Source organism: Lichenostomus cassidix, chromosome 17, assembly GCF_008360975.1.
Source record: "Lichenostomus cassidix isolate B80296 chromosome 17, HeHo_3.0, whole genome shotgun sequence".
In the NCBI taxonomy this organism is placed as follows: domain Eukaryota; kingdom Metazoa; phylum Chordata; class Aves; order Passeriformes; family Meliphagidae; genus Lichenostomus; species Lichenostomus cassidix.
Window position 1 is genome coordinate 1,495,439 of NC_139497.1, and position 13,733 is coordinate 1,509,171.

General features: G+C 41.4%; 1 protein-coding gene across 4 annotated transcripts in view; it reads right to left on the bottom strand.

Moving 5' to 3' along the window:
• Positions 1-529: 529 nt before the first annotated feature.
• The window catches only part of RABGAP1 (RAB GTPase activating protein 1), a 71,298-nt gene continuing 58,094 nt past the window's right edge, over positions 530-13,733 (bottom strand). For all 4 annotated transcript variants that reach the window (XM_085076718.1, XM_085076721.1, XM_085076717.1 and 1 more), the window contains 9 exons: positions 12,162-12,203; positions 11,704-11,832; positions 9,019-9,111; positions 7,959-8,069; positions 5,176-5,280; positions 4,613-4,696; positions 3,726-3,797; positions 3,041-3,238; positions 530-2,237 (listed from right to left, as the gene is read on the bottom strand). In XM_085076718.1, the coding sequence (XP_084932844.1) occupies positions 2,115-2,237; positions 3,041-3,238; positions 3,726-3,797; positions 4,613-4,696; positions 5,176-5,280; positions 7,959-8,069; positions 9,019-9,111; positions 11,704-11,832; positions 12,162-12,203 (957 nt within the window). In that variant the 3' untranslated portion in view covers positions 530-2,114. The remainder of the gene's footprint in view (positions 2,238-3,040; positions 3,239-3,725; positions 3,798-4,612; positions 4,697-5,175; positions 5,281-7,958; positions 8,070-9,018; positions 9,112-11,703; positions 11,833-12,161; positions 12,204-13,733) is intronic.

Genomic DNA, 13,733 nt, shown 5'->3' on the forward strand with positions numbered 1-13,733 from the left:
AAGAATCCATCTGTACTCCTGGTTACCTCTGCAGAACACAGGCTGGGGAGCTGAACTGCCCCATGACCCAATTAGTGCAGCCCTGAGCCTCCTCCCAGCCACAGCTACAAACCCTGCTGAAGATGACATGAACAACAACTGACCCCCCTGAATTCGTTATTGATGGTGATAAGCAGAGATAGCCTACATTTATTTTGCAGATTTAAGCAGAATTTGGAGGGCCATGGAAAAAAAACCCGTTCTAAATTGGATATGTTTGAGAAATACTGAGTCACAAGTTTCAAGCTGCACAAGGTCATTTTTGCAGTTTCTTTTTTCAAAGCAAACCCTAGGTTTTATTATATAAAACCAGTGTTGGCAGCACTCAGAACATGCAGTCTTTTTTAGCAAAGCCCTTTGCAGCATGACTACGGTTCCAGTCTTGGAGAAGCCTGCAGATGCTACTGCTTCTACTTTAAGAAGAGAATTAATTTTATATTGCAAAATATTTAATAATTTCCTGTCCAAATGAAATGAAACAACAAAATAGTTATACAATTTTACTAGTTTATATTTCAATTCATAAAGTATACACACTGCAACTATGCTACCACAATGTCCACGCATCTAATATTGATGGAGTTACAGTATTTTTTTTTGGTATTAAACAATAGAGATAATGTATGCAGTTAAGGAAAAAAGCTTGGACATAGCATGTTCTATCCCGTAGTTACAGAGTACATTAGCTAGCATTAGTACAGTAAACAAGAAAAAGGTAGAAATACAAAATAAACCAAATATCTTTATATACAAACCAGTGCCTCTTATTGTTACCAGCTTATACTCACACTGCACACAAAATTTATCCACTGATGCAATAGATACTTCAGCATAACACAAACCATTATAAATTAAAAAAATTACAAGGTGCAAAACTCCATTCTACAGCTTTCTGGTGAGAACTCAATACAATCCAAGGAATGAGAACTCCAAGCATGTTTAGCACCTATTAGTGCAACTGCATCGAGCGTGAAAAACAACCTACACCACCTCAGAATGCTACCAGGGAAGCGAGTTGGACAGCTAGAGATGCTCGCAGCTACACTCACGCTGTGATTTTTGCCTCATATATATCTCAGTTTATTGTTTCTTTGTCCCATTCATACCTATGTGCAAAACTAAAACCTGGAAGCTCTGTCAGAGCTCCGCAGAAGGCCTGCTACAGCCGGGTAAAAACAAACAAACAAAACCAAAACAGAAACCTGACAAAACCCAGACAGACTCCATTGAATGTCAGACCATCCACATAATTAGTACTCATCAGCAGTCCTGGTGCTGGGGATTTGAACACTGTTGATATGTGGATCCAACAATATGACACAAATGAAACGGAAATTTGCCCACAATTCCGACTATTCTTGTCTAGCACTTCGACAAGTCTCCCAGCCTCCAGTGGCGAATTTGTTTGGCAGCCCATGCCAAAAAAGCCCAGAATTGCATAGAATTGATTAGTAACAGAAAGAAATGCCAAACACAGAGAGATGGATGCTGCATCTACTAAAACAAAGTGGGGTTGCTCCACAGGAATGCTGAAATCATCCCCATTCCTAAAGCAGAACATGTCACCTCCTACTCTCCATTTCCTACCTCTGGGGACTGCTTTCTGGCACTGATGTAGTTCTTGATAAAGTTGTATTTTTTGTTGCATTTTTTTTCTTTTTCTTTTTTTTTTTTTTTTACTTTGTTAGTGACACTTTTCCTTTCAAATAAAATATTAAAAAAGGTTATAACTGTAAAAAAACCTATCATATGTAAACTTAACAATTAGGGTTTGGTAAGTTCTCGTACCTAGTCTGTGAAAAGCCTCCAGCCAGACGCAGAATGGAGTGTTTCTCTGAAGAGCTTCAATCTAGCTACATCACCTGTTAAATATCAGTAGTATGAACATCCCATGTCTAGCAATAAAACCTCTCTTGTGTTTCCATCCTCTTTATCACTGACCTATTGAAATCCTGACATGCTGTGTTTCTATTATATTTACATTCTGGTCCTCTCATGTCACAGAATTAAACATCTGGCCAAGGAAGGCAACAAAAGGTGTTGTGTTAAGAAGGTGTGTTTGACAGAACTGCTTTTCAACAAGTCTCTTTTCCTTGGACTCCAGTCACTGTTTTTATAGAGCTTATTGTTCTGTTGAACCATGTTTTCTTTGCAGCTTGTACTTCATTCAGGGCCAGACCCAAATGGTGCTCCAAATCCTGCAAACAGAAGAGTAATTTCATTAATTTGTTATATATTCACAGCACAAGGTTATAGCAGTCAAACCTAGAAGACTCTAGAACATCTACAAACTCTTGGCAACTTTAGAAGTTAAACAAGTCTTACATAAATTAATGGCAGCACAACAAGCTGACAAAGAGAAAAAAAAAGCTTTGAAAAGCAAAACAAGACTTGTGTCATTGCCCTTAGTGAAACATTCCGCTTTCTTCAGTACATCCAAACTCTTTAATTCTCTCCCAAATGACGAGGAGCTACTCCCACAGGAAGTGGACTTTCTACAAACGAATTTTTACCTTTCTGTGAACAAGCAGCACTGACGTATCAGTTTTAGCCTAAAACCACAATGTTGTCACGTTTTACAGAAATACCTCAAGTACCTGGAGTGCTTTGCAATCGTGTTTAAGAAACATGTCTAACATTTGTCAATGTTACTTCTTCATTTAACACTGATTGTGAGATAAAGACATGCATGATTCAGTACTCTGTCAGAGCTTGGGCTCCTTCCAAGCAGTTGCAGGAGATCAGGCAGCCAGCACTGCACTGCAGACAGGCAGATGTCTGAAAGCTGTAGCGGCTGCTAAATACAGTTCATGCAATTTCAATTATATCGTCTGCATACAGCAAGTTTCAGACGCAGTGTTTGGTTAAATAACCCATGCAGGAAATAGCAGGTTACAGTTTCAACCAACAGGAGCTGTTCCAATGCCTCTACAACTCACACACATTTTCTAGGAATGCAGACACACTGCACAGACTACAAAACAAACCTCCAGAGCATTACCTGTATTTTACATTCCGCCTCCACAAGCTGCAGCTTGGTCTGGGCCAGCTCAAGCTCCATTTCCCTCAGCTGGTTTTTCAGTGTTTCCTTCTCCTCATCTGTGTCCTCGTCTGAACCATCCTTGGCAGTGCTGGCAACCTTCACACGGCCTTCCTTATTGAAGAACTCCCGGCAGTGCTCGCAGTCATCCACCTTTTGCTAAAGTAAACACCTGGCTGTGAGCGAAGTGCTGGGGATATGATCAAAGCCTGCTCCTGCCTCTCCTCTGGAAGAGCAGCTCAACACCAGAGGAAGCACTACTGGGAACTTTTGGGGAGGCACAGCCAAGCAGGAGCTCCTGCCAGCCCCAGACTCACAGGCTTTGGAAACACTGCTGTGTTATTTTGCTACAATAATGGGCTCTGTCCCTCCCCCCTGTTACTTTAAGGTAAAAGACAGTTGGAGAAGCTTTTCCAGAAAAAAGAAGGATCCCTCAAAAAACCCCAGCATCAAAAACTCCCACTATAGCATGAGAGGGCCCACAGCTACTCACCTTTTCTCCCAGATCTCCCCCTTATAATCTTCTCTTTTTATCTACAGGGACTCTCAGCCACCATTTCAGTAATGAAATAATTTGTGTGTTTGTTGTTATGATTTTGCTAAGAGATTGAAACATTGTAGACTGTGGATCTATCTGGTCTCTTACCCGTATTTTCTCAATTTCAGCTTTATTTGCTGTTTGTTGCTTTTCCAGTCGCTCACTCAGCTGGGAACAAATCTGACAAGCAAAATTATGTTACCCGACCATTTATAAATGTAAATTCCCTCCCAAATGAATGCTAAAGCACAAATAAATGCTGCTGCAATATTAACATGGATAGTCTGAGGACTCTTTGAAAGCTAGGAAAATTGGGATGCTGCCTTAAGTTGTCTCATCATACATTTTCCCATTCTCTGCATATTCTTCTATCCCCACAGGAAAAGGTGCAGTTCTGACAGAAGTTATTAGCAGTTTGGCATTGCTAAAGGACCCAGAACAGGTTAGGAATAGCACGGCCCTTTTGTTGCCTTTGGGAGAAAAGAACAGGCAAGACAGAGTAGTGAAATAACCCTTATTCATTCCCTGAGAGCTGCTATGGGCCTGCTAAAGAGACACATGAATTTGCTCCCTTGGTACCTTCTGATCAGGAGCTTCAATGCCAAAGTAAAGCCTTGAAAGGAAAAAGGCATCTTATTTTTATTTCTCAGGTGCTGTTACCGTTTGATTGATAAAGGGAAGGTAGGAGAGAACCTTTTTTTGGCATGAGGTGAACCTTTGATATCCAAGAGCCCGTTTGAACAAGGTTTGGCTGTAAGTGAGGCTGTGGTGACTGCTGATCTACAAATACCCATATCAGGGTCAAACAGGACTGACCACTTCAGGATCTTGGCCAAAGAAAATGCAAAACCAACCACATGCTTCCCATTTAGAACAGCTAAACTGTCTCCTCAAATGCATGGTACAGAAGACATTGATTTCCAAAAATCTCCTAGAATACCTGATAAAGTCTTGCACTTTGATAGCAAACCACATCATCATGAAGTTGTACTTACCTGTTTGTAGTCACCAATAATAGAGCTGTTCTTTTTGATCTCTGACTCTGCCTTATCTAGTTCCCTACGACACATTTCCTTCAGCTGCAGGGAAAAATAAAAAAAGAAAAAAAGAAAGGGTTCATATAGTTGTAGTCTGAAACACCCAGGTGGTATTTCCTCCTTCTCCTTCAGCTCACTGCTCTGCTCTGCCCAGGGACCCAAAGTCCAGCTCAGCTCCATGCAGGCAGGGAAAAGCTGGGCTTTGGTGGCCATCACTGCCAGAACAGTGGGTTTGCCAAGGGAAGGAAGTATTCAAAAAGTGCTGACAGCTAACGTCCTGCACTGCCTCTCTGTGCAGCATCTCTGGCACAGGCTGTGACTCTGTGATTTAAAGTTAAAAATTCCCCACCCTATGAAGCACCTGGCAGGAAAGTGCCAAATTCTGCTTTGCTGACGTCCTTTACACCACAGAAGAGAGACAAACATGACTTAGAACATTAAGCCCTTCCCACACTTGTTACTTTTTATTTTTATCATTTCTGTACTGTACAGAACAGTGAGAATGACAGAAATGCCCCAACCTGAGCAGATTCTTCCTCCAGGCGCCTCTTTTCTTCTTCTGCATCAATCAGCTTCTGTTTGGTCATTAGCAGCTCCTTATTGAGGGCATCTGCCTTCTCCTCTGCCTGAAACACAGAGAGGAGGCTGAGCAGAGGCTTCCCTGCTGTGCCTCCACCAGGACAGAGCCAAGAGTGCAGCCATTCCAGTCTTATTAAGGTTTGGTTCATTGTTATTAAAAACAATAAAACTTTATACTGGAAATTATTTTTCTAAAACTTCCCATCTTCAATAGCAAAGCACCAACACATCAAAATTAATGACATGTACCACTATACTCCAGCTCTCCAAAATGCTTCCTTGAATTCAGTGATTAGTTTTAGCAAAACTGGAGTAGGGATTGCTCCAAAGAAATCCAATACCAGAAATAAGTTTCATTTTCTCATCCAGTCTGGAAGTTGACCAATACATTTTTGAAGACAAACAACTCACAATGTGCAAGATCAGTAAAAGACTAGAGCCAGATCAGACCTAAGTTTAATTTGCAAACATTCAGCCTTGGAATGGAAACAGAATTAATGAAAAATGCCTCTAGAATGTTTTAAAAAAACCCAGAACTCTATAACACTTCCCAATGGATGTGATACCATCCCAGAAAATACTGCATGAAAAATCTGAATGGCCAAAGCAAACATAAGAGTCAGGCCCCTCTCTCCTTCCTCCTTAAAGGAAAGAAATGTCCTGCCAGAAACCAACAATCCCTTTTACTGCAGTTTTTTAAGTATAAAAATATATTGTTGAGAAATTTCCAGCTCTTTATAAACCACTAAAAACTCTGCAAAGTTAACATATCTTTTCCTGTCTCATACACACAACACAGCACTTCCCAATAGGTGTATGGATTCTACATAAAAATAGATCAATAACTCAGCTGATATATAACATCTTCAGAAAGTAGCTGTACCAATTCCCTTCAAAGGAAGAAAATCAAAAAGTGAATTTTAGTCCCTTAAAGTCCTGCTGATCCTTTAAATCAGACAGCAAAGGCAGAGAGAACATCTTTTCATTATAGTTGGGATTTAAGCTGTATTAAAGTTAAAGAACACTGGGATGTAGGAGCCCAATAACAGTGGAAAAACGAAGCCTATTTTCTGGTCTAGTGAAAGGATATTAAGGAAATTCTTGTCTTTCCAAATGCTTTGTTTTGATCTTTTAGGTTGCAGATTTCAGTCGTGCCATGCAGGTGTTAGAAAAGGTGTGTTAAAGTGTCCTTTGGTACTTTCTTTTCAGGACCTCAGGCTGGCAGAATGAAACTTCTCATTTCAGGATCCAATTAGAAGAATTAATCATGTCCTGAAGCAGGATCAAACCTACCTATCTCCTCCCAGGGGATAACCCAAATGCTGCCAACATCATTTACCATCTTTGAAGACAAGAGTATTATATATCAAATGAAGCAAATCAATTTTGCTTAATTTTGTTCCTCTCCCAGCTCTCCATTTAAAAAACCAATGTAAAACTGTGCCTCATACAGGCTCAAGCAGCCACAAACAACAGTTAAAAACTGATAGAAAAAGCTTCTTCAGGACAATTTTTGCTGCAGTCCAACCCCTGAATGCCTGCTGGGCTATTACCAGTGTATAACCTTCTGGAAGCTTCACTAATGAAGGGAAAAGCCCAGGTAAGAGGACATGAACATACCAGTGTGCTGTGAAAACCTGCTTCTAGAACATACTTCTATGATTCACATTTTAACACCTAAGAGGAGGAGATGTAAGAAACCCAAAAGTCATAAACCAAACCTCATTATGAGCAACACTCACCCATTGGCATTAACATTTACTATGAATAGTTTTCCACCAGCAAGTTTCCAGGAGACCATGGGAAACCTTAAATTGTCTGAGGCAGATACAGTGAAACATTTTAAAGCCTGTCAGCTCCTGCACTGTAAAACTTTCAGAATCTTCCTTTGAGATTTCAGAAATGCACTTATCTTGGTACAGAACAAGAATGGCAAAACAGGAGCACTTGAACTCTTCCCCTCATCCCCCCAAGCAGACAGACTAAATGCTGTTCTATCCTTCCCTGTGCTAGAAATGCCAGTACCTTTTTGTCTCTGCACATCCTGGAAAAAAAAAGAAAAAGCATATCCTAATAAAATCTCCCCCACTTGAATATGTAAAGAAGGGAGTGGGACAGCAAGCTGAAAAAAAATTCCTGTAACACAAAGCAAATCTGAAGTTTCCTCCTGAGAGCTCTACTGATCTGGAAACAAACCAGGATAAGGAGTTCACATGGGCAAATTTCAACAAGCCAAATGGAAACCACAACAACATTTTCAGAGTTGCCCAAGGTACCTGAGAACCTGATCCACACAGAGCCAGACAGACTCACACTTTTAAGTTTATCAGACACTTTGCAAAACCTGTCTGCTACAAAATTGTATTCATAATAATCCCAGGAAAACACAAGGCAGCATCCATGTTATGATCTCTGTGATGGTTCAAAGACTTGACATAGCTCCTGCTAGACTTCTTTAGAGAAAAGAAAGCAATTATTCAAATACAGGCTCTCCTTTCCCTCCAGTTACTCTAAATGCTTTTCAGAGTAATGAATGTTTCAGTCACCAGTCCTGTTTCCCATGGAACTCTGTCACATGCCTGTATGTTGTCAGTGTGCAGTAAGGATGTGGAGGAAGCAATCCAGTCCCACGCAAAAAAAATTCTCCATGTATCTCCTCTCCAGTGAGAGGAGGAACAAGGAATTAGCCCTGGTCTGCCCTGGGCAGCAAGAGGACATGTCTTACATTGTCCAGGTCCTTCCTCAGTGCAATCTTGCTGGTGACCAGCTCGTGGGCGAGGTCGTCGTTCTCCTGCTCCAGCCTCATGTTGGCTTCCTGCAGCCGCCGGTTCTCCCTCTGCAGGGACACAACAGTGCCAGTCAGGCTCTGACACACAGCTACTGTGTAACTCACAAAAACTACCTTGCAGCTTGAGTGTGTAAAAACAGCTCTACCTGCAGGAAGCTCCCCGGGGACAAAACTAGCCAGCCGTAGTGTAAATGTAAAATAAATACAGGATTAGCCTTGAGAAGAAACCTGGTGTAGATAACTCTGCTCAGTCATTATTTGTTGAGCTACAAAATGTTCTTGAAGCCTGCAGTAGTAGGGGTATCATCTGCCATCAGTACCTCGCCAGGAGCTTCCTACAAGTATTGCTTTTCTTGGCTCAAAATAGAATTTGCATGCTGGAAACAGGTAAGAGAGGAGAATCTTGGGAAAAATACTCTATTTTCTCCCTCCTGTTACAACTCCCAGCACATAGACTGATGCTAAAGACAGTTTACATAAAACTTCTCTGATTAAAATACGTAAATTTATTATATATATGTCTGTGTGTGTGTTATTGTGATATGTGTGTGCACACATAACTTTACATGTGTAGTTTATTCCAGTATTACATTTATTTGATAAGTAAAATATTTATAAAATTATATACTTACTGCAATATACATCATTTGAAATTAGGAAGAGGAGTAAAGGCAGGATTATAATCATGGAAGGCAGTGTTAGAATCAGGCATTTCCTTTCTGTTCATGGTTTTTGGTGCAATCAGCATGGTAAACAGGCTCTACTGAAATAGTTCCGTAAGCCCCAATAAAAATTCATACTATTCCTTCCTTTTGCACAGCTGAGCTTACAAGAACCCTATCCCAATTAGTGTTGCCAATACAGCGACATTCCCTTCACGCTCATGGAGCTAATTCCCCTGCTGCATCCAAATTGGTCAGGAAACAAAACCAGCTCAAAAAAAAGAGTCAAAGTAGCAACTCACTGTAAAATCAGACTGGAGAAGATAAAGCATTACCTCAAATCTTTCTATAGGATCCTCCTGTTGAGCTTGCTGTTCTCTCATGGTATGATATTCCTTTTCATATTTCTTCAGCTTCTTCTGGCTAATCTAAATTAAAGCAGCCCATTAGTTCCTGCCCAGACCATCGATAAAAGAACCCAATACACACAGGATTATGGAACAAGCTAGGGGCAAGTCCTGCCTTCTACAAAGCACAGCTCATGGCTTCACCCAGTTCTGAGTGTCAAACCCTCAGGGGTGGTCAAAAACTTGGTTCCACTCAATATAATGACAGTGGCCTCTTCCTCTCATCCTTTTGTGGAACACAGGGAAGGTTTCAAAAGGCTCCCAGAGCATGTTGCCCCAGCTCCCCCTTGGTGCTGCAGCCCTGGTGCTCCACACACTGCAGAGCTTCAGCAGAGCAGATCCCCACGAGACGTGGTTCATTTTTAAACTGGCTGATGCTGAGCCTTCTTCAGCTGCTTTTTCAGCTGTAACATTTATCATCACTCAGAAGTACTTGGTTTACTTTACATGAGACTGTAAATGCTGAAAGGGCAAGTGCAGGCTCAGCTGACATTTCTGCCAGTGTCACTCAAGCTCAGCAGAAAACAGCCGAGGTGTCTGGGCAAGCACCAGCACCTCAGAGGCACAAGTGCTCTGTCCTTGGCTCTGACACACACACAGCCAGCAAAGCCACTCTCACAGGACCCAACATTCCCCTCCTGTGAGAAGGGACAGAAAGATGATGTTGAATTCAGTATTTTGTGCCCAGTGTTCAAGTCCTGCAGCATTTTTCCTGGGGTCACCTGTGCCATATATTACAATGGTTTAGCAACACAGACCATACAAAGATCACTGTGAGCATTTCACATGCAAGTCACTATGCATCAATATTAAATCTCTGGCATTAAAAATTGTAGCTAAACCTTTATTATCATCTCAGTAAACACAAAAAATTTAAAAGCTACAGCTATGACATCCTCTTTAAAAATCATTTTCTGAGAAACAGTTTGAATTTTACATGCATAAATGACAGAATGGAAAATGTGTTTGGTTTCCCTTCAGTCAGGTTTTATCACTAACAACCTTCCTTGGAAGGAGCTGCAGAAAGCTGGTGGCCAAGCTCCCTCTAGTGAGAGCTGACCAGAAACACCTCTCTGCTCTCGGGGGGACATTTCTTGGGAGGTGCCAACCCATTTACCTGGAGTCAGTCCAACCACACCACAACTGCAGGAGTTATTCTTGCACCCCAGACACCCACCCAGAGAATTAACCCTGCACTGACCATGGAGCCAGTAACTTGAGGAGGTTATTTCACTGCTCTGCCCCTGCTCAAACACTGCCCAAATTCTGGAGTTTTGCACCCCAAATCTCCTGCTATGTAAAGTTAGATCTCCACAAGTGAGACATCTACCATGTGAGAGGAAAGCAAGGCAGGCACACCACTGTGTTTTCATCTTCTACTGTTCAAGTGCATTAAGCCACTTTTGCCTTTTTTAGGCGAGCTTGAGCAGACTTGCCATTATCTCAGTTCTGGGCACTGGAGGCCTGGGGAAGTCAGCAGGGATTCTGGGTTTGCAGAAACGAACACTGATGTCCCACCACGGGAGGCAACAGCAGCTCTGCTAACATTTGCTGCCCAGAGAGGTTGTGAACATCCATCCCTGGAAGTGTCCAAGGACAGGTTGGATGAGGCTTGGAGCAGCCTGGGATAGTGGAAGGTGTCCCTGCCCATGGCAGGGGGTGGAACAAGAATGAGCTTTAAGGTCCTTTCCAAGCCAAACTGTTCTGTGATTCTATGACTTGAAGGCACCATTGAGGAGTGACTTTAAGAATCTGGTGTTCTCTCCAGATGATCACTTCCTGACCTCCTTTCCAGCAGAATGCTGTTCTAATCACAATGCCTTAGCCAGGCTACTTCTCCCTTCCTATAAATTATTTATTTTGACATCAGGCCCTTTTCTGCTCAAAGAAACACTTCCAAATACAGAGCTGGAGATTTCTACTGACAGCAAAGGACTTACATTTTAGGTCAAGGAAAGCAATTATGTGCAGCACTCCCATCAAGGATGTGATACAGAAGTGCTCTGTGCTGAGCCCAGCAGTGCTTCCTCCATAAGCTCCCCTTTAATCCCCCCAAACCACCCAGCACTCCAGGAAGCCATGGGGAGCCTTCCATGTCCATTTAGAGACTGCTTGTGCCACTCCACACAGCACTGGGAACACAGGGAATTTTGGCACAGTGGGAAGAGGAACAAGTTGTTATTTGGAAGCATAAAAGGCAAATACACTCAGTTAGGTTGATGTGAACCAGGTGCACGAGGGACATTTAATCTGTGCCTAATGCTAAATGATTAGAAAGATAAAATAGCTTTATTCTTGATTATTCCATCATTTCTACGCTGGTTTCACACAAGATATGCTTGAACTCTGTGTAGAATACTGGTATTGATACTGCTACTGCACCAGTTTCACAAAATGCCTGGAATGCTAACATGCCAGGGAAACTGTGTGCTTCCACACTGACACTGCAAAGAATTCCTCTAGGGAATTTAAGTAAAAAGGACACTTTGAACCATGTCAGTGTATTTGACTCCAAATTAATCTCCATGATCATAACCAATTAACCTGTGTTTGCCTTTGGACAAGGCACAGGAGCTGCTCCCAGGCTGAGGCTGCAGAGCCCTCCCAGCTCACCTTCATGTTGCAGGCCAGCTCCATCAGCTTCTTGGCGTTCTCCTCCGAGCGGTACCGCTTGGGCAGCTGCACTCGGAAGAACTTCAGAGCCCCTTCAAAGTCAGTCAGCAACAAATCATCCTTGGTAGTCTGGAGATGAGGAAAGAAACACCACAAAAAGCCAGTTTTGTACAGTTACTGAATTCCCAGAGACAATAAAGCAACAGCAGTTTTGGAAAGCTCCAGTAACATCACTGCTTCTCAACCTTCTGCAAAGAGTGTTTGTTTCTATTTCTGCAACCTTCTATTCCACCCCCCAAAAAAAGCACTGTGCTGCACAGGACATGCCAGATTACAGCACATGTACCACAGGGAGTTGTTAGCTTCTCAAAAAAACCATCATATTTTTGTAACAGGCATCTTAATTTTTACATGGTGCATGATGATGCATAAACCACAGTGTAACACTGTATACTCACTTTTAACAATCCCAGTGCAACGTTGAAGATAACACTTATTCCCTGGAAAGCAAAAATAATGACAAAATAAATTAATTTCTCAGTATTTACAAGCTTGGATATGAACTTATTTGGTGGGTTTTGTTGTTTGTCTGGCTTCTGTGAAAAGGAGAACCAGGAAACATGTGTAATCAGGTGCTATTTAAATCAAAGGCACAAAGAATGACTTTGCAAACAATTGGCAAAATCTCTTTTCTGGAGAGTCATTATAGAGAGCAAAACAATCAACACTGATTTTATTACCTCCTTGGCAGTCTGAAACTATGAAATTATGTTGTGCACTTAATTTTATTTCCTAATGAGTAGTTGGTCAGCTTATGAAAATCTAATTTTCATACAGCAACTTCTAAAAACACTGATTCCAACACAGCAATATGTACACCAATATATTAAATCCTGGTCTTCACAAACTGGGATAATTCATGTAATGAGAAAGAAAGTGACTCACTTAGGACAGAGGCCCACGGCACCTATTTTGCCCCTACTCCTTAGAAGTGTTCTATTTATATTATCCAATTAAATACAAACAGTTCTACAGTCAGAGTAGCTTACACCTTCTTCAGGGGTCCCACTCATGACAAATTGCTCATCTTATTTCAAGACCCTGCATTTCTTCTTCCCACCAACTTATTCTTTCACTATTACTTTGAAATTATGAAAAAACCCTGAAAACTTCCCTGTGAGCACATTTACTATTTACGAATGGAAAATGTGTTTCTAAACAAACAGAACTGATTTTCTCCATACCATCTGCTGCTTTCTATTCCACTGGCACATGGACAAAGCAAGCAGCAGACAGAGGGAAAGGGCAAAAACATTGACCAAGAGGTTTGTGAATGCTGAAACCCTTCAGCCAAGGAAAGGCAGGAAATCAGCCACTTCACAGGAACAAGTGCAGATCCAAGGAAGAATGGATGCATAAAGTTACCCAGCAAATAATTAAAGAACTCAAGGATGCTTAAGTACAAAACGGGATTTGTTCACTGATGGTAACAAGTGCTGACTCTAATTACACTGCTTACCCACATCCCATCACATACACTGCTCTAAACATGATTACAGACGTCTCAAGGTAAATAATTTTGCTCTCTAAATATATGCTGTGAGATATAGAGAGACTTCAAGTTTTCCAGGAGGAAGAACTTCAAGCTTGTTAGATTGCCAGCATGAGAGTTAGCTGGGCAATTTTATACACAATGGCATCCATGCAGTAATATTGCAGGAAAAATAAAAATTATCATTGTATATATAATATGACTTAAGAACAGAGAAACCCACATATTTGTAAATCAACTCTCATCCCACTTTAAAGTCTTCTCACATAGATTCAACAGTGCCACAGGAAATAGGAGATTATAATCTTTTATACAGCTATTGATTCCTAATTTGTTTATTTAAAATACTAAGAATCTTTTTCATTGCAGAAATGTAACACTTCTACATAAAAATATCACACGGCTTGCTGAGAGAACATAGTAACAAGGACATGAACCAAGATAGTGACAAACTGTCAAAAGCTGGGAGCTGTGCAAG